The sequence below is a fragment of the Acomys russatus genome, chromosome 25, assembly GCF_903995435.1.
Source record: "Acomys russatus chromosome 25, mAcoRus1.1, whole genome shotgun sequence".
In the NCBI taxonomy this organism is placed as follows: Eukaryota; Metazoa; Chordata; class Mammalia; order Rodentia; family Muridae; genus Acomys; species Acomys russatus.
The window spans coordinates 2897854-2918825 of record NC_067161.1 but is presented as its reverse complement, the minus strand read 5'-3'; the positions used below and the strand labels follow the sequence as shown (position 1 = coordinate 2918825).

The window sequence follows — 20972 nt, the reverse complement described above, 5'->3', positions numbered from 1 at the left end:
AGGGTGCTAAGCAGATGTCACACTCCCCTGACAAAGTCACACTTCGTTTCTGTCACCAAAGTCAGACAGAAGAAGGAAGTCTGAAAACCATGAAAACCCATACAGAAAGTAAGAAGCTACCAGCTCATAGAACCTCCTCAGTTAGTGTTTGGCTTATTTCCTGGCTTTATTTCTGAGCTGTGACTGCACTCACACATCATGGATTGTAATAGTCTCTAATTTACTTTAAACAAAACAAAATGGAAACAAGCCCTTACTCTGTAGCCCAGGGTAACACAGACTTGCTGTGCAGCCTCAAAAGCTTGACTTCTGCCTTGGCCTCCTGACTGCCAGGGTTACAGGTGTGAACCACCATGCCCAGCTCTCCTCTTTGCTCCTTAAGCTTGTATATGCCAGCTCTGCCTCTTGTCCTCTCAGCACTACTGACACCAGGCTAAATCCCCCACCTCTGTCACCTCTCTTGTTCCTTTGTTGAGACAGGGTCTCACTCTGCACCCAAAGCTGGCTTCAAATCTAAGATCCTCCTGCCTCTGGGCTTCTGAGCACTTACAGGTGCCACTATGCCCAGCCTGTCATCACTTTTATTTTAAAAACTTCTGCATTTAAAAATAGCTAATTGATAAATAAAAAGTTTATATGCTCAAAGGTATATAATATGACAGTCTGTGTGTGTGTGTGTGTGTGTATGTGTGTGTATAAAATTTAATGACTACCACAGTGACATTGGCCCATCCTTCACCACCTGAATGTAGTATGCATGGTGACCTTTTGTAAAGGCACTTCTTTTCTCATGCCAAGTTTCTGGAAGACAGTAGACATTAGCTGTAGGCATTGTCAGAGGGGTTCTCAGAACTTACCTATCTGTGGTCTCCACATGAGCCCCCTCACGCCAGCACAGCACAACACAGCAGCCTGTCTGTGCAGTCTGCTCGCACATTGTCACAAATAGTAAGATGTCTTGTATGTACATGTTCATATGCGTGCCTGAGCATGTGAGCATGTGTGCATAGATATGTGTGGAGGCTAGAAGTTAACTGGGACACCATTCTTCAGTAGCTATCCACCTTGACATTTAAGACGGTGTTGGACTTACTGTTCTATTACTGTGAGAAGACACATTGGCCAAGGCAACTTACAAGGGAAGGTGTTTGACTGGGGGCTTGCTTATAGTCTCAGAGGATTAGTCTCTGATCTTCGTGGTGGGGAACATGAGGGCAAGCATGGTGCTAGAGCAGTAGCTGAGAGCTTCCATCTTGAGCGCAGGCAAGAGACAAGGTCTAGTGCGGGCTTTTGAAACCTCAAAGCCCACTCTCAGTGACATGCCTCTTCCAGCAAAGCCATAGCTCCTCCACCAAGGCCACTCCTACTCCCAACAAGGCCACACATCCATATCCTTCTCAAACTATTCCAAACAGTTCTACTAACTGGGGGACAAGCAGTCAAACATATGAGACTATGGAAGCTGTTCTAACTCAAACCACCTCAGGCAGCACATCTCTCACTGGTTTAGAACTTGCCAAGCGTGTGAGTCTCCTTTCTCCACCTCCTTCGATTCTGCAGATACACACCACCACACCTAGCTTTTTTGTTTTCGTTTTTTGATAATCTGAGTCTTTTCTTTCTGTACATCTATCAAGCCATGGATTCCCAGGCAATGGCTTCCGCAGCTTAGGATCCTCCCATTAGCTCTCACCAGAGCATCCCCGATGCAGCAGACAACAGCTCAGCTGAGCCACATGCCTTGCTCTTAGTTCCTCCCCTACCCCTGATAATTTTTCTTCACCCATTTCAGGAAGTGACCTCATCTCTTAGAGTGCTCAGTGCACACATTCCTACTCTTGGCAAGAGTCTTGTCCTTGTTTGTTCACAGTAGTTGTGGGTGACGTAGACCTCTGGCTTTGCCGCGTGATATCTATAGGATGTTCCTTTCTGCACGGTACCCATTTCCCTGATGTCTGTGTGTCAGAGGTCAGCTTTGACACACAGAGTTAAACCATCGGGATACAGAGTTGGCGAAAGAAGGCAAAGAGCTGGTGGCTCCTGGCTTCTCAGGGCCAGCACTGTTTGTGACTGGTGACAAGCTCTAAACTCTCTTAACACTTAGTACTGTGTACCTGGAGATTCGCAGAAGCTGATGGCTTCCGGTGAGAAACTCTGAACTTACTTTAACTATTTAACAGCTGGATCTGATGGCATCAGGCTATTGTCTCCTCTGATTGTAGAGAGAAACTTTAAGGGCAAAGGAAAGGGGAGGAAGCCAGAGCTGATGGCTTCTGGCATAGGCTACTGATGCATACATACAGTCAGACAGACACAGACATATTTGGTGGATGGTGGCTGAAGGATGGAGCAGGTACGTGTACGTACACACACCACACACACACACACACACACACACACACACCTGCACATGCACACAAACACCTACCTGGTGGATGGAGTAAGCCCCACAGGCTTCAACAACTTTTATTATTTCTTGGTTCCTTTTACAATTTTTGAGGCAAAATTCTCTGCATCAGAAGAAAAATTACCTCATAGCCATAAAAGCAGTTATTGCAGAAACAGCTAAATACAGAGGGAAGTACAGCAGGATTATTGATTACTCATGATTAACTAAACATTTATCTGTCATTTCATTTCACAATTTTGTTGTAAGTTCAAAGCAATGGTTCTTCATGTTATAGGTTAACATGGTTTAATGTTAGCATGGTTTAAGGATTTACAAGATAATTATTTACATGCCTTCCATTAAAGCTCACACCAAACTAAGCATTCTTTATCTGTCTCTTAGCTCCACAAGTTCATTGTAAGTTCAAAATAATATTTTTATCTGTCTTTCATTCCACAATTCAGAGCAATAGCTTTTTATGTCCTAGGTTAGCAATTTTTTTTAAACCAAGAAGCAGATCCTCTATTTTATACCTTATTTTTAAAGCCTAATATAGATATCATGGTGCACACCAAGACCCATGATGTCATCTCTGGGCTTAACCTAGAGTGAATGCCTTCCTAGATTGTAAGTTTACCTCAAACCTATTTTTCTTCCTAGTGCAATTTATATGCTTGTAACATATGAAGGCTCACAGAACTTCCTATGCGTCCTTCGCTATTCTGGGGTGGGGGAGCCAAAGTTACTTGAATCAAGGCAGGAATTTTATAAAATCATCAATTCATCTGAAAGGCATTATTTTATGAAAGTTTATCTTCATTTTGATACTGAAGGAACTCTGCACAACAGAGTGGGTAAATACCCAGGAATCAATCACACCGGGGAATAGGCTGCCAGAGTTTCCTCACTTCCATCCACATCATGCTAGATAGATGAGGAATACAGCAGGGTCAAGCATAGACGGCCCTATCAGCAGCAAGAAGCAATCTAGAGACAAAAATCCCTGGGCACATCCATCATTAGCTGTGCAAAAATAGTGGGCTGCCTTCAGGAAGCTTGCTTGCTATAGCCTTTTCTGCATGGCCTGTGCCATCTGTGAGAATACCCTTTGTGTTATATTTGCACGTATATGATAGAGTATATTTCCTAAGAGGCTTAGAGAATGTGTCGGATGCCCTGCCCCTTCCCTGAGTCCATCATTCTGTATATCTGTAAGATAGCACCTGTAGCTGACAGCAACGCCTTGTCTTTTTACATGGCTTTCTGGACTTGAATGCAGGGCCTTTTACTTGAGAAGCAAATTCTTGACCTACTGAATCATCTCCTCAGGTTTCTTGTTTGTTTGTCTTTTTTGTTTTTTGTTTTCCTGTGCAATCAACCATTAGCCTTGAACCCAGGTCGCCCTGCCTCAGTGCAGGCATTCACCACCACACCTAGGCTTTTTTAGTCTGGTCCTTGTTATAAATCAAATACCCATCAGCTGATTTCTTGGGTCCTTATTCCTAACCCAGCTGGAGATACCATGTCCCTCTCCTCCAGCTTTTTCTCCATTTGAATTTTTTCTACCTTCTTGCACGGGCCAACTAAGTTTTGGAGGGTAGGGATCAAGCCTGGCTTTATTCTTCTAATATTCTTGGGCGCTGCCCCCAACCACACACACACCCAGAGGTACAGAAAAAGCCACCAGGCTGTGTCCTTGAGCAGGTAACACCTACCTCTGACCAGGGAAGACCTGGTGTGAATGGGGTCTGGAAGGCAGGGCACATGACTGAAATTCAGTATGTTCACATTCAAAGGTGAGCCAACAAGCCAGCAGGAAGGCTAGGTTTTGGGGACCATTGGCCAAGCCATTCTGAGAAGGTGCTGGCCATCTCAGCATCTCAGAAGGTGCTGAGTGTCCAGGCCCAGCAGAGCTCAGCTGGATGGACTGTTTACAGGCCAGCCTTCCACTGAAGGTTGGCCAGAGACTGTGCTGGCCCATCCCACTTCTCAAGCTTTCTGTATCCCACCCATCACGGACCTGTGGGATGGTGCTGGCAGTTCTCAGTAAATAACACATCTCTTCTTTTCCTCATCTGCATCATTTACATAACCCAGTGAACTGAAAAGTCGTTTTTCTTCAGCTAAGTTGTTCATCTTCTTCGCAGCATTTGGCCACGATAATATCGCTCCATCAGTGTGGCCTGTGGTAATCTGGGCATTTTGTTCCAGCACTGAAGACATTCACAGTTAATAACACATGAAGCCATTTCATTAAAAGGAAAGTTGAGCGAAGATACATTAACATGAGCTGTGAACCAAAACACAAATCGTTTCACTCATTGGCTATTAAGGAAATAAAATGAATTAGGAACCTCAAGCCATTTTGAAGAGCATCTAATGTCCTCTGACTAGTTTGCATGTGACAGTCCTCATGTTGGTGTTGGGCTGTCTCTGATTTTCTCTGGTGTGAAAATGATGTGGCTCTGGGCACTTCCTCCCTCAGAAGCTCTGAGCTTGGTCTCCACTGCCCTTCTTGTCATGGTGGTACTTACATGTATTACTTGTTCCATGCTTCTTTTTAAGAGAAAAATATCTCTGAGCTTTGGAGAACTTCTCATGCAAAATGTCTGGTGCATTTTGAAAGGTGTTATTGAGCCGCATGCCCTTGTCTATGAGTCCCAGGCAATGAGAGTCAGACTTGCATTTTCTAAGAGAAAAGACCAATGTTTCTCTGGGCCTGTTCACATGCTCTGGGCCTGGTAGTGTAGACCTGTCACCCCATATATTCGGGGCCGGGGGTGAGGAGTGCTGAGATAGAAGGGTCACAAGTTTAAGGCCAACCTGAGCTATAGAGTGAGTTCAAGGCTAGCCTGAGCAACTTAGTGAGATCTCTCAAAATAAGAAGTGAAAATCATGGCTGGGGTATGACATAGTTGTTACTTGCTTAGCATGTATGAGGCCCTAAATTCAATTCCCAGCAGCAAGGAGAGGAGGAGGTGGGTGTGAGAGGAAAGAAGAAAGAAAGAAGAACTACATCGCTTGCTTCTCGGGGTCAGAACTTCCGATGGCGCAGAATTGAGTGAAGAGAGGCGTTCAGTGACTGCTAGCAAGCAGAGGCGGCCTGGTGTTTTACTTGCAAGCCCACAGTTTGTATTTGTGAAACCTTGCCACGTGCGGGCCAGACTCTGCTCCTTGTCAAGGTTTACAGCTGCCATTAAGTATCTCCTATGAGGTCCCCTTCCCGAAATAGCTCTCTGGTTTGGGACTCTGGGTGTTTGTGACAGAGCTGTATAAATGCCTTGCTGGCCTGCAGCCAGCACACAGGGTGCCCAGCTCAGGCTGAGTCAGAGCCCAGCGTGTATCTTGGGGGTTATTTTAGTGCTTGCACCCACCCAGGGGGTCAGGTTCTGACCTCTGCTCTGGGCCATTGAGCTGTCTGCAAGCAGAGGGCACTCGGATCGGCCCCAGCCACAGCCACCCTTTCTGTTTGTGTTCTCTTGTCTGCCTAGCATTTGACAATTAATTAGGCATGGTAATTACCTGCTTTAATTTCGTGATTGCACATCCTATAATTACCCCTAATTCTGTAATAGGGAAGTTCATGTACACAAAGGCAATGGATGATGGAGGTGACAGAGGCTGCCATATCTGCAGCCGCCATTGCTCACTGTGCCTGCTAGGCATAGCTTCTCAGGACCACCAGTGAACTTGGCCTCCACCCCATTCTGCAGTGGGAGGAGCTGAGTTCCAGAGTGAGGCACCATCCTTACTGTTACAGTGAGTGTATTGGGGGACAGCTAGGATGGGGGCCAGGCCTGCGCACACCTCTGCGCCCTGTGCCTCTGCCAACCTACCTGACTCCTGCATGCTGTGGGCTAACAAGGCTTGTGTTGTGCATGGCAGGCCTTGACCTGGAACTTTCACCTGCCAGCCTGCCTAGCCTCCCCTCCCCCACTGTGCATGCACCAGTTACTCTCTAGAACAACTAACACTTGACAGGTGTGTTGATGCAGGTACTGGACATTGTCCTAAAGTCACCCAGTTCTCCCAAAATCAGCAGCACTAGGGCTCAGATGCAGTGTCTGGCCTCCCTCTCAGGACTGGTCCAGATGCACCTCACGTGTGTGTGCATTCACCACAGTGCTGTGGGCATAGCCCCACCCCGCCCATAGTCTGGGTTGACATCTAGGTCCTTGAGTTGAGGACAGGAAGAAGGCATGGCTTGCTGACATACATATCACGCAGACCCTCTTCCCATTGGTATTTACCTGTGTCTGCCTTGTGTAGCCATTACTGTGATGGAAATGCAGAACACTTCAGCACCATCCTTTGTACTCAGGTTGGAGGCAATATTGGTCGTGTGTTTTTGTCATAGTGGCATAATAGTCTTGCCTCACACATTTAGATCTGTGTACCCAAAGGAGACAGGTATAAATAAGAGCACCAAACTGGAAATACCCTATATGCCAGTCCCTGCAGAGCAGGTAAATATTGGTGGCATGTTACCACAGTGGAATATTATGCAGCCATGTCAAGGCACTAGTGAGAGGGCATATAGCAATGTGGCTGCATCTTGCAAACATTATCTGTGAAGGACCAGACATGGTGGGTAATATAACTTCCACTTATATGGAGTTCAAGAAAGAAGAGTGTGGTGGAGCATGCCTTTTATCCCAGCACTTGGGATGCAAAGGCAGGTGGATCTCTATGAGTTTGAGGCCAGCCTGGTCTACAAAGCAAGTCCAGGACAGCTAAGGCTACACAGAGAAACCCTGTCTCTAAAAACTAAAAGAAAAGGAAAAGGGGGGGGGGAGAGAAAGAAGATATACAGGGGAATATGCGTAGCATTACAGATGAATAATACTGACAAGTGAGAGGCGTGAGGAGCCATGTGCACTCTTAAGACCCTTTTAAAGTTAGCATGTCTTCATTGTACAGAATAGCGGGATTCACCTGACCTTTTTATAGACATGTGACGCATACTTAGGTAGCATTTACTTTCCTGTCACCCTCTGTTGTCCTCCCCCCCCACTTCCCATCTGGGCCCCCAGTCTTCATAGATATTCCCTCTTCTAGTTCCGTGTGTGTGTGTGTGTGTGTGTGTGTGTGTGTACGCGTGTACGCGCGCGCGCGCGTGCCTATGTGAGGGAAAGCGCACAGGGTTTTTCTTCCTGAGTCATTTAACGTGACGATCTCCAGTTCTATCCATGTGTCCACAAATGACTTGACTTTGGTCCTTACAGCTAAACAACTTCATCCTTACAGCTGATGATTTCTTTACCCATTCAACTGCTGGTGGACATCCAGGCTGATCCCTTAAGTTGGCTATGGTAATAGTGTCCTCAGCTGGGTCATACACCATCCTAGCTGAGCTTCTGAGGGCCTGTACACTGACTTCCGTAGTGTCCTCGTCCTCACTAAGAACGAGTAAGGCTCCTCCCTGTCCCCATCTTTGCCAGTGTCTGTTGTTTGTTCACTTGGTGACAGCTGCAGAGCCTCCCCTCGAGGCCCAGTCCATGCAAGCACATGTTCTAGACTGTGGCCCAGGCCCCAAGCCTCCAACTTCCCTTTGCCTCTGTGTGCTGCACAGGCCTTTCTGTGAAGGGGTCTCAAGATTGGCACTTCCTTCAATCTTCTTGTATCTATTGAGGTTTGCTTCAAGGAATTCCCGAAATTTGTGGACAAGTGGATTGATCTAGAAATTATTATAATGAGTGAGTTCACCCAGAAGCAAAAAGAGACAAATGGTATATACTCACTTATATCAAAACACTAGTCCAAGGGATAGGTACCATGAAAAACTTCACTTACCAAGAAAGTGGGTCAGAGGAGAGGACATCCTATTGAGACTTTAGGCGAGAGTAACATGGAAGAATAAGGAAATAGTAGGACCCACAGGGTCCTGGAAACCTACAAGAAGAACTTTATGACAGGCAGATCTGGGTCCTGGGGTCCTCCTCAAACTAAGGCACCAGCCAAGGAGAATATAGGCATTAAACTTCGAACCCCTCCCAAGACCTAGCCAACGGTCATGATATTCTCCACCGTTGAGTGGAGAGTGAGATCTGACTCTCACACGAACTCTGGTGCCCCTTTTCTGACCATGTCCCCTGGATGGGGAGGCCTGGCAGCACTCGGAGGAAGGATAGCAAGTTACCAAGAAGAGACTCGATATTCTAAGAGCATATATAGGGGGAGGAGGTCTCCCTCAATCACAGACATAGGGGAGGGGAGAAGGGGGGAAGTGGGAAGGAGGGAAGAATGGGAGGAAACAGAGGAAGGGCTAACAATCGAGATGTAATATGAATAAAATAATAAAATGGAAAAAAAATAGTATGAAAAAAAAAAGAAAAGAAAAAAAAAAAGATTGGCATTTCCTCTTCTGGCAGTGGAGAGCAGGCCTGAAGCTGACCCAGCCACACCCTCCTGTTTCATTTCCTTATGGTGGGCTGAGGAGGGGCGTGGCTTTCTCCCTTGTTTAGAAGGAGCCTGGTTGTGTAGGGCAGCTTGGCTTCTCATCCCTCCAGGGAATTCTTGTTTGCATGGCTCAAGCTGAGGAAACTGGGGGCAGTTAAACTTAATTTAAAGGGGAACCCCTTGGAAACAAGCAAGTTAATTAATTGATTAAATGAATGAACGAACGAATGACCCTAACAGTTCTTAACATGTGCCCTCTCAGTTCTGTGGTGTAGAATTCATGAGTGAATCGTTTGCACCTCGGGTTTCCCAGGGTCACATGCCAAGCAGGTTGTTGGGGATTGGCCGTTAGTGATAGGGGTGGGTGGGTGACGGCACTGGATTCTATCAGATTAGATCCTTAGATCTGAGGGAGAAGAGTAAGTGCGAAGGTGAAGTCAGGGGCTTTTCTAGAAAGGAGAACACTTGGCGATCGTTAAATGCTCAGGGAAGGACAAAGAGAGGCCCCTCTCCCTACTGCCGCGCTGCTGGCCCTTACAGTGCAGGGCTGGGGTAGGGAACATGGGGTACTGGGGAGAAGATGGCTCTGCCCATTCCCCCTGGCCTCTGTCTTCCTCTGAAGAGGGCGTGCTCCCGCCTGCCTGGAAGCTTCGCCCAGGACAGGAGGAGCACTGTGTGCCTAGTGGCATGTCCAGAACATGGCTCTTGGGTTTAGTTGGAGTTGGTTATTTCTGTTCAACCTTGGGCCTCTCCCTTGCTGAGTTCACAGAGGCTCATTTCCTTTTAGAGAGGGGGTCACAGAGCTGAGCGCGCCATCCACATCTGTGGGAGGTGCTGAGGTGAGCCCATCCTGGGTGATCTGTGGAGCCTTGGCACTCTCCCTGTTCCCCTGGCTATCAGTGGCTCCAGGAATAGCAACAGTGGACACCAAAACTGTGCTGTGGATACCAGCAAAGGCCGGAATGTGGACATGCTGCACACAGCAGGAGCCTCAGAGCCTACTCTGCCCTGTTGCTGTCAGCCCTCAAGCCCTTTGCTCATGGAGGCTGCCCCCAGCTTGGCCTGGCAACTTGCAGGCAATGGGACATGGGGCCCAGTGGCATCAAGGATGCTTTGCTGTTGTCATTACTCTTGAAGGTGAATCAGTAGCATAGGAGAAAGGGGTTAGGCTCACAGGGTAGGGCCTGGCTTCAGGGCCAGGGCGTGTTTACAGAATGTGAGGATGCAAACCTGGACCTGCAGCTCAAGTCAGAGGCCTACACTGGAGACACAGATGGGTCCTGAGTGGAAGGACAGGGCCTGTAGAACTGAATGTGACTGCCTGCAGGGCAGGGAGGATAGAAGCTGAGCATCCTTGTAGAAGGCTCAGGGAAAGCAGGGCATAGGAAGCACACTCTTGCTTCCCCCGAGCAAAAAGAGTACATAATGTACTTCAAAATGTACACTATGGAGAATGCCGTCAGACTTTCACTCCCTGTAGAGAGGTTGGTCTCCATTGGCCTGTGAGAGGTGTTGAGGATGGAGGACCCTTGCTTCATGTGAGGTACAGTAGCCATTACTCAGAGACTTGCCCCTCCCTGTGGTTCTTTTTAAGACATCAGCCTGGAGCAGTGGCACACACCTTCAATACTAGCACTCAGCAGGCAGAGCAGGAGGAGGCTAGCCTGCTCTATGTAGCAAGTTCCAGGCCAACCAAGTATGCATAAGGAGACCTTTCTCAAAAGAAAAAGAAATTCTCCCATTTTTCAGATTCCTTGCCAAGTAGCTGTGTGTCCTGGAAGGTGCTGAACCCATAAACCACAACAGGCTCTTGAGCATGCTCGGGGCTGGGCCCCAACTTGGCTGAGATAAAGTCATGTCCCCACATGTGCTTATACCACCTGGGCTGACCTTCTGTTCCACCAGGGCCTTTGGCAATCTAGGAGACTCACTTCCCTTTGTCTCAAATCAGTGTGTGTGCCGATCAGTGTGACCCCAGGCCTGTGGGACTTTCAGAACTGGTGTCCATGAGGCAGCTCACATGTGAACAGGGAGATGCGTCTATGCTGTCACTCCACACTGGTGAGCTGCCATCGGGGCCACCATCCTGTGCCAGGTGCTCAGTGCCCAGCAGTGTGTGGACAGAGTGACGCAGCACCTGCCCTTGTGGGGCTGACACTAGGAGCTGGACTCAGCCTGTCTTCCTCTCTTCCTCATTGGCAGGTCTACATTCGGATAAAGGATGAGGAGTGGAACGTGTACCGGAGGTACACAGAGTTCCGGGGGCTGCACCACCAGCTGCAGAGTGCCTTCCCGCAGGTCAGGGCCTACAACTTCCCACCCAAAAAGGCCATCGGAAACAAGGTATGCACCCCGGGGCCAGATCACCTCTGCTGCTTTTGTCCATCCTTGTAGACTGTGCTTGCCACAGAGAAGCTGCCATGTTAGGGGAAACAGGAGAGAACAGCCACCCATGGGTACCACCTGAGGCAAGGCCAGCCTTCCTATGCCCCCCCACCCCTATTTCACCAGGACAACTTGCTAGGAAGCAACAGAGAGCTGGTGTGCTTGGCTTCCCTTCCAGTAGGGAACACTCAGTGTCACCCGTGCTTTGCGAATGCATCAGTTTGGATGCAGGATGCAGGCTCGGCTGTGCGCTTTAAATAGTATTTTAAAACAGGCCAGTAAGAGGGTCCAGTGGGTAAAAGTGCTTGCTGTGCAATCCTGTCACACTGAGTTTAGTTCTGGAACTCATGGTAAGGTGGAGGAGGTTTTTCTGGCCTTATGTGTGTATGTGTGTCCGTCCATGCTCACGCACACACACACACAAATATATAATAAAAAAAGTTTTCGGGGTTCTGGAGAGCTGACTCAGTCATAACAGTGTTTGCCATACAAGCTTGGGGACCTAAGTTCAACTTCCCAGCACCTACGTAGAAACATGACACATACCTGTAACCCCAGCACTAGGGAGACAGCTTATTGCCTCGCTCCTGGTCAGTGAGAGACCATTTTTCAAAAATCAAGATGGACTCAAGGTTATGATCCAGTGCCCACGTACACATGCACATGTGTGCACATCAGCTTATGCGCGCGCGCGCGCGCACACACACACACACACACACACACACACACACACACACACACACACACCCACCCACCCACCCACCCACCCACCCACCCACCCACCACAGAATAAGTTGGCATCTCGGTTGGTCATACTTGGTGTGCTGTTCTGGTCTGGTATTTTCCCCTAGTTTCCTTCACTGCTATCATGATAGTCGTTCACATGCATAAAGAGACCAGACTTTCCCAGAGAGGTTTGTTATGGCTACATCTGTCATGAAGGTGTGGTGGCCGCTATTAAAAGCACATTACTGTTTAGTCACCCTGCAGAGGCCTGCTGAGACTGAAGAAGGCAGACCCAAGTGTGGACCCGGCGTGCAGCTGCTCAGTCAGCACACCCTCCTGTTAGTGAGAGGGACCATTTCTCCTTCCTTGTCTGCACTTTGCCCTGCTGAGGGGCTTGGAAACTACTGTGCCCACAGCCCATGACCGCGCTCCTGTCCTGCCTGGGTTTAGTCACCTAGAGTGAAGCTGGGCACCGAAGGTCTAACTCCATGGACGGTTCTAGATCACAGCCATCTGAGACCATTCAGAATCAGGTGGGAGGAGGCATTTCACAGCCACAGGGTATTAAGCAGCCAGTCAGATGTGGCAGCTCAGGACCCTTTGAGGACCTGGTGTCGACAGGGACCCGTCCACAGGTAGCGTGGGCTACCAGCAGAATGGCTGGTCTCTCAGCTCTTGGTCCTCATTATAAAGGCAGTAGCCGCTTTACTCTGATATCCTCATGTCTTCCCTGACTCGGACCCCTCCTCTTGCTGACAATGGAGCCATCCAGAAAAGCTGCAGTGGTCTCTCAACTCAAGGTCCTCACGTTAATCATATCTGCCAAGGCCATTTGCCACATAAGGTTCTAGGAACTGCCTCAATCTACCACACACCTTATACCACTAAGCACATTCTCGGAGGAGGCTGACGCAGCTCCTCTTTCACCCCTTGCTTCCTCCACCACCCCTCCTCGTTTTGTAAGCCTTCACGGAGGCACATCTATCAAGAGTGCCAGTCCCATGAGCCACGTTCACCAAATGGGGGCTCAGGACGGAGGAGTGAGGCCTTCTAGGGTTCAGTCATCTAGAAAGAGCAGATGGCAACCCTGTCTGTGCTATGTGGAGTAGAGACTGGGTGTGGCTCGTCTTCGTAGTGGGCCCCCATGCAAGAGACATTTCCATTTGCAGTAGATCACCTGGTTTCTGCATGCAGGGAACGCCTCCATCTGCAGTAGATCACCCGGTCTCTGCATGCAGGGGATGCCTCCATCTGCAGTAGATCACCTGGTCTCTGCATGCAAGGGATGCCTTCATTTGCAGTAGATCACCTGGTCTCTGCATGCAGGGGATGCCTTCATTTGCAGTAGATCACCTGGTCTCTGCATGCAGGGAACGCCTCCATCTGCAGTAGATCACCTGGTCTCTGCATGCAAGGGATGCCTTCATTTGCAGTAGATCACCTGGTCTCTGCATGCAGGGGATGCCTTCATTTGCAGTAGATCACCTGGTCTCTGCATGCAAGGGATGCCTTCATTTGCAGTAGATCACCTGGTCTCTGCATGCAGGGAACGCCTCCATCTGCAGTAGATCACCTGGTCTCTGCATGCAAGGGATGCCTTCATTTGCAGTAGATCACCTGGTCTCTGCATGCAGGGGATGCCTTCATTTGCAGTAGATCACCTGGTCTCTGCATGCAGGGGATGCCTCTATCTGTGATAGATCACCCTGGTCTCTACATGCAGGGGACGCATCCATCTGCAGTAGATCACCCGGTCTCTGCATGCAGGGGACGCCTCCATCTGCAGTAGATCACCTGGTCTCTGCTTGCAGGGGACGCCTCCATCTGCGGTAGATAACCCTGGTCCAGTTTACCCTGAGCCAGGCTATGCCAGGTGGTGTCTTTCATCCTCAAGTTCATTTATGCACCAGTAAGCAAGAAAAAGACTGGCCCACAGACCCGGGTGGGGAAGGGAGACACAGTGGACCTCCAGCCGCTAGCCACAGCCTCACCCTGACATGCGCCTTTTTATTTCTCCACAGTGATCTTGACCTTACATGAGGGTGAGGCACACACACTTTCCCTTCAGTCCACTTTGACTAAACACCAATTTCTTCAGTTTCCAAGAGAGGACTGAGTTGGGGTTTAGAACTGTCAGTACACACCAGGGCCTTTGACGAACTCTATTAAAGGCCAAGCTTTTGTGGATTCGTGTGGGCCCTGGACCTTAGAATCTGCTTTGCTGTCCTGATGACAAAATTTCTAGAAAGTTTGAGTATAGATTTTCCAGAAAAGTCACCATGTTGGGATCTTTTCTTTCATCAGTGTATTTCAAAGGTGACTCACTTGTCTGTTTGGACCATGAAGGAGAATCCATACATGACATTTTGGGGGTGACTGAGTCATGAACACCCAGTCACTATGTGCCTTGGCTGTTAACTGACTCACTCCTGAGTTGACTGGCATGAGCACCATTCAGGGAATAGCCTGCGTAGTCTGGTTTATGCGCCCCACGAGCGTCTGTGTACTTCCCCCACAGTGCTGGCTGTCACTAGTAGCAGTGACTATGGCGACTGTGAGGCAGTGGGTCCCAGCAGGAATTCTTCAACTGAGTTCTAACAGCAGAAAAATTGCTGGTCGGCTGAAGGCGGCTCTCCCCCTCTTTGTTCTGGGTATGTTGTACAAGATGTGCTAGACGCCAGGCACACTAGGCCACATGTGGCCACTGACCACCTGAATACCTCTGCAGGCTCCAGGCTTGGGCAGGACTCGGTACTGGTCCTGTTACTGCTTGGTGAGTAGGTGGGAGTGGAGAATCATAGGCCCGCTGAACACTCACTTGGCACTGAGCCAAGAGGAATTATTCCTTCAGATGCTCAGTAAAAACACACAGGAAGAGGTCGGTGCCTGTTGAGATGTGTCTGTTCCCTTGCTGAAATCGGCCCCCAGGCAGCTCCTGGGCCCTAAGAGGGAAGCGTGAAAGTGGAACTGGTAGCCTTTCAAAGGAGGATAAAGAATCCATCCTTGTACTGGGTGTGTCCAGGTTATGGGATGTTGTGCTGGGTGATGGGAGATCGAGATGAGTGTAATAATAAAGGGCCACAGGGAGGAGCAAGAGCGAGGGGCCAGCCCAGGCTCCATAGGGCAGCCTGAGAAAAGCAAGGTACAGCAAAGAAGAAAGCGTCCCAATGGTCAAAAGCAGTGAACGACCTTTAAGGGACAATCATGGTATCGTGAGAGCAGTGTTTCTGCTGTAAGCTCCGGGCAGAACCCATCATGCTGCCCACTCAGACCTCTGGAGGCACCTGTACTCCTTGGCACGTGCCCGCACCCCCTATTTGCTTCTCATGTGGATACATCTGCCAACCGAAGCAGGGGGACACTTTGCTCTGTGTAGGGGTGGGGGGTGGGAGATGGATGTGGGATTCCCCTCTCAGCAGGGTCCTTCCTTCAGCTTGCCCTTTCTTGCTAAGCCACCCACTCACAGGCCGTGGGCACTGGGCGTGGTTAAGTGTTGCATGCGGGGCCCTCCTGCCTACTGCATACCTCCTCTTCTGGACTATAGTAGACGTGTCTATTATCTGTCTTTACACTGGGCGGAACAGGCATAGGTGAAGTGATTTGACCAAGGCCATCTCACCTTTACAGCATCAAGGCTCATGTCCAGCCCAGCAGATAGTCTGTGGGGCCCTAGTCTTCAGTACAAAACTACATGCTGTGCAGAAGTACAGCGTGTCACTGAAGGCCGCAGGGCAGCTGAGCAGGCGTGGGTCAGCCCTGCCTAGCTGGTGACCTTCGTGTTGAGTCTGTGAGTCTTGGTGCTGTGGGAATCAGGCAACTGGGGAAATCAGCTAAGAGGGCTTCTCTTTCCTGCTGGGCCTTTCACATGCTCCTAGCACCCCATTTCCATTCCCACTTGGGGGCCATGTGTGGAGCTGACGCACCTTCCTCACAGTCCGTCCTCAGGCCTGTGTAAACCTTCCTGGACAGCAGAAGCACACGGGAGACAAGCCACCTGTTAGTTTGTTCTGTTTTACATGCGCATGCTAGACCCTGCGAGTTAAGGAGTGGGAGTGGGGAACGTGGGGGTGGGGGAGAAGAGCCAGAAGAAGCCAGGGAAAGGAAGACTTTGATTTTCCTAGATGTCTGACCTCTCTGTGCCCATTTTCTCCAATAACCAGGGACAGCCATAGCACTTCTAGTATTGTTTTTGTGACGCGCAAAGGTGGCGGCAATTCTAAAGTGCTTAGGGGAACATTTGGTAGTGTTCAGTGCCTGGCTCCAGCCTGTTTAAAAATAAAAAGAGGTGTGAAGCAGGGCAGAAGGTGGGGCAAGAGGACGTTAGTTCTGCTCCTTGCTGGTGACATTGAGACTCTGGGCCTATGCATGGGACAAGCCTGGCACAGGTGGCCCTGCCAGCACTCTGAACCCTGGTATCCCATGCCAAGCTTGTTACATACAGCCATGGCTGTCTATTAATTTTCTCATTGTGCACTCCCTGAGAGCCTTATATGAAATGTATATATGCCAGAAAGCTGGGGCTCAGGACCAGTGAGCATCCTGCTAAGGCCCGGGGCACATGGATGACAGAGAGGCAGGAGCAGGCTCCCTCTCCCACAGCCTCTGTACCAGTCTCCCTCTTCACCTAACACTGGCCTCTAGAACTGTGGCCCTCAGGTGTCTGTGTGGGGCTGCAGTACCTGGGGGCTCCCCCTGTGCACACAACACAAAGGTGATGAAGACCTGAGTGGAGTGGAGAGATGGGGTGTGAGACCCCCAACATCTGAAATGGTTAGTCTTCCAAAGAGAGACTGGGGAGTAAGAGAGCAATGTCCAAAGAAAGCCAGAAGCCGCTCTACCCGTGCGCTCTGCAGCAAGCTGGGTGCTTTGTCCTGAGTGAGGCCAGAGAGGAGCCCAGGTTTGTCCTGAATCAGTAAATGGCATTGAAGGGACTTTCTAGTAGACAGAGTCATTTTGCCAGGAAAGCCACCTCAGGACAGACACATATGAGCCTAGCCTTGAAGTGAGGGAATTGGGGCTTTGAGGAGAGACTTTTCAAACAAATTCATAAACAGATAAAATACAATCATTTGTAAAGAACTAGAAATGTGTGTGCCACTCATCCCATGTCTGCTGCCTGCGGCACAGAGAGGCTGAACTCAAGGCTGCTCTGGCTGTCAGATATTCTGGCCTACAACACCTCCAGGAAGCCTTGTCTGGTCTCGTGGCTTTCTCCCCCGCGTGACACACCAGCAGCCCGATGTACACTCGTGGCTTTCTCCCCTGCGCGCCACACCAGCAGCCCGATGCACAGTTCTCTTTCTCTTGTGACACCGTGGACAGCAGATGTTGGCTTTTGTGGTCAGAGCAAGCACGGAGAATGAAGGGACCTGTGACACGTCCCAAGCACTAGAGGTCATATGTGGTGACCATTTGTTCATCAGCTTCCTTTCTCTGGCTTCTTCTTTCATTTGATTTACAGGTGCTGGCATAGATGCACAGATAGTGGCCACTGAAAGAGATGGTTGGTTCTCATGTGGTACCATCTGATCTGCCCACTGTCCTCCAGACATTGGAAAGCTGATGTTAGAATGTTCAACCTCCTCAGCACGTGGTCCCAGCATTCCGAAGGCTGAGTCTGGAGGGGCTTGAGTTTGAGATCAGCCTTAGCTATCCAGCGGGTTGCAGGCCAGCCTGGGTTACAGAAAGAGACCTTTCTCACCAAGCCCAAACCACGACAGAGAGGAGCTCTGTAACATTTGGGGGCAGCCTTCCCAACTAGCCGGTCACAACTGCCTCTCTCCCCACTTCAGCTCCGTCTGTGAGAGCTGGAGAGCCTGTTTTTATGCCAAGCCTGCTGCTTTCCTAATTGACACTTGACTCTCTGCCGGGCATTTGGTCTTGTCCACAATGTCTCTAGGCTGCTGGATTGCTTGTGTATCATTATTTAATCTCCCCCTCCAGCTTGAAAGGCCTTCAGAATATACTTAACCTGCGTTCCATCTGCTAGGCTTGCATGTGTTTTTGGACAGCTGATTAAAATGGCACCAGAGAAGAGTCCTTCTGGGCTCTCACTCTCTTCTTGAGTAATTGAGAATAATTGCCACCTTCCCCTCCAGTGCTCCCATGCGCATGCAGGGCTGGGTACCACAGTCTTTGGCATCCGGGGGAAACATGTGTATTTCCAGTGTCTCTGATCCCCAGCATCTTCGTTGTTTTCACTCCCCCAGCTTTCTGGGGACTCGATCGTTCTTTTTCCCTGTAGCCCAGGACTCCTTCAGAAGCCATGAGATCTAGGGGCAGAGAGTATAAGCCTCCTTCAGGTCCTTCCCACCGTGTAACGTTGGGCAAGTCACACAGCAGCTGTGTCAGCTGGCTGCATGGCAGCATGCGGATAGCTCAGGTCCTTGTGAGCATACGTGAGGTGGCTGTTATGTACTGCGGCCAGAGTAGCTCACGCCCCACAAAGGGAGCCGCACTCGTGTGGCTGCTGTATGCTTGGTTTGAAACTTCCCTGCACTTATGTGTTTGAGCACTTGGCCCCCAGTTGCTGCTGCTGTTCTGGAAGGTTGTGGAACCTTTAGGAGAGGTAGGTTCCTGGGGGGGGGGGGGGTAGTCGTGACACCTGATTCTGGCCCTGCCGCCTGGTGATGCTCTGCTTCCTGACATACATTACGGTATGACAGTGCACCCTTTGCGGCCATGCTGTCCTCTGCAGTGCTAGTGTCGCCCTGTAGGTGATTTACCAGTACGAGGCCAGTCACTGCTGGGCCTCTGTGTGGGGCGTCACTCCTTTTGTCCTTTACTCCCCTGACCTTGCTGAGGAAGGGCTACCTCTCTGTGTGGTGTAGCTTGGCCCAGCCTCACTGTGTAGCCTAGGCACCCTGCATGACTCTTGAGCATCTAGATGCAAAGTGTGGTGATTCCAGGCTCTGGTGTTTTTTTTATCTGGGGTGCAGCTTCCAACATGATCTCCCCACAGTGAACACACCGCAGCACCCCTGCAAGCTGCACTAGGCATCACAGTCCTGGTCCTGATTTCTAATCACAAAGATGATCTAAGGCCTGAGAGCTTTACATGGAGGAATTCGGAGCTTGGAATTCTCTGACTTTCTCTCTCCACACCACCGTAGTCAGACTCCCTCTCTGCTGTGTGGGATACCTGCTGGTTCCCCTTCAGTGCTGTATAGTATTCCACACTGTGAAGACACCACAGTTTAAGTATCTTTTCTGATTCTAGAGCTCAGATGGCGTTGGCCAATTATAAATCACGCTGCGTTTAACCGTCTACCGTCTCTTCTGCTTTCTGGGGTCTGAACTCAGAGATAGAATTGCTAGTCATATAGTGTGTTGAACGCCTTTTTTCATTTTTAGTTTTTGAACTAGGGTTTTTCTCTGTAGCCCAGGGTGGTGTGGGACTGTGATTTTCTGGCGCGTGCCTGCCCAGCACTGGGATTACAGGCGTGAGCCACCACACCTGCCAGTATGGTTCTTTAAAGAAGGGAAAAGGAAGGAACTCATAGAATAAGAAAACCACCCATCTTTCCAACTACCTAGAATCAACAACCATTTTGTCCTATCTACTTCTAAGCTCCTAAAAAAAAATTGCAAATTTTCTGATAGTCCCCAGAGTACACAGAAAGCTGTAATGAATAAGCACATATCGATGTCCAGATGGAATGAATGTTAATGTTTAGAAATTAAGCATCATAAATACAGCTGAGTTCTCATAGCAGCCCCTGTCCCAGAGGGGAGCAGCATAGAGCTATTGGCTCCTCTGGTCCCTGCCTTCTTGCTTTTATGGTGGGATTATAAAAGTATCTCTCTTTATGACTGCATAAATGATGCCGCTCTTTATGTATCCTTCCCCTCTGGTATTCTTCAGTGCTGTCAGAGGCTTCTGAGACTTAGTCATTTAAACAATGTTCCAGTTTGCTTTTTTTTTTTTTTTTTTTTGCGGTGTGTGTGTGTGTGTGTGTGTGTGTGTGTGTGTGTGTGATAGTGCCTCGCTGTATTCTATTCCACATTATCCTTGAACCCATAATCCCCCTGCCTCAGCTTCCTGATTGCTGGGGTTATAGGTATGTACCACCATGCCTGCTTAGCTACTGTAAACAGAGGCATCCTGTGCCCACCAACACGTCATGTCTACTTGGACTCAGTTTCCCTAGGTAGGCCTTGGGCATGATGAGACAGTCGTGTCTTCATTCTGTTGTTGGACTCTTGCCAAACTTATCCCCAAGGTAGCCTCACTTGTTCATGTCAGTGGCTGGAGGCAGATCCTGATCTCTCAGCAGCGCCTGTCTCATTTCTGTTTTGCCAACACTGGGCCCTCTCTGGATTCCTGAGGACTGGGTGACATTAGCTGTTAAATTGTCCTTTTCTTTGTTTGTGAGCCTCGTAAGCCCATGGTCTTTGTTGTTGTTGTTGTTGCTGCTGCTGCTGCTGCTGCTGCTGCTGCTGCTGCTGCTGCGGGCAAGGCCTTTTCCTTCCTCCTGGTTCTGGAATCTGTTTGTCGCAGGTGTTGCTCTTTGTCTTCGCATTGCTTTATGAAGACATGTCTTGTCTCCTTGTGGAGGTGGCAGCGTGGACTCCTTTATTCCTGGAAACCGGACCTTGCCTCCTCCCCTTGTGTGCTGTGTCCACCCCACCTCCAGCACAGCCCCCCTCATGTTGTTGTGAACACTTACTACGCGCCTGCCAGTCAGCCCGCCCAGCTGAGGAATTTCCACCTCGCGCAGTAACTTCTGAGAAGTTCATGCACACCTGGAGGCTTGCATAGGCCTCATGTAAACAGAGGCTAGGTTTGCACTTCTCTGCATGGAGGGACATTAGGCCCTGCATTGTGCTCTTTGTGTGTGCATGCATGTGTACAAACCCACGGACAGCAGAGGTCACCCTTGGGTATCATTGGTTTTTTGAGACAAGGTCTCTCGTTGACCTGAGACTCATCAATCAGGCTGACTGACTGGCCACTGAGAACCCCAGGATCTGCCTGTCTCTGCCTCTGGGATTATGAGCGCATGCCACCATACCAGGATTTTTTATTTGAGTCCTGGGAACTGACTCAGGTCCTCATACTCCTGAGGCATTT

At 49.5% G+C, this 20972-nt stretch overlaps 1 protein-coding gene across 3 annotated transcripts in view; it reads left to right on the top strand.

Annotated features, from left to right (window-relative positions):
• The window catches only part of Snx29 (sorting nexin 29), a 386740-nt gene that overhangs the window by 335296 nt on the left and 30472 nt on the right, over nucleotides 1-20972 (top strand). For all 3 annotated transcript variants that reach the window (XM_051167340.1, XM_051167339.1, XM_051167341.1), the window contains one exon: nucleotides 10991-11131. In XM_051167340.1, coding sequence (XP_051023297.1) covers nucleotides 10991-11131 — 141 coding nt within the window. The remainder of the gene's footprint in view (nucleotides 1-10990; nucleotides 11132-20972) is intronic.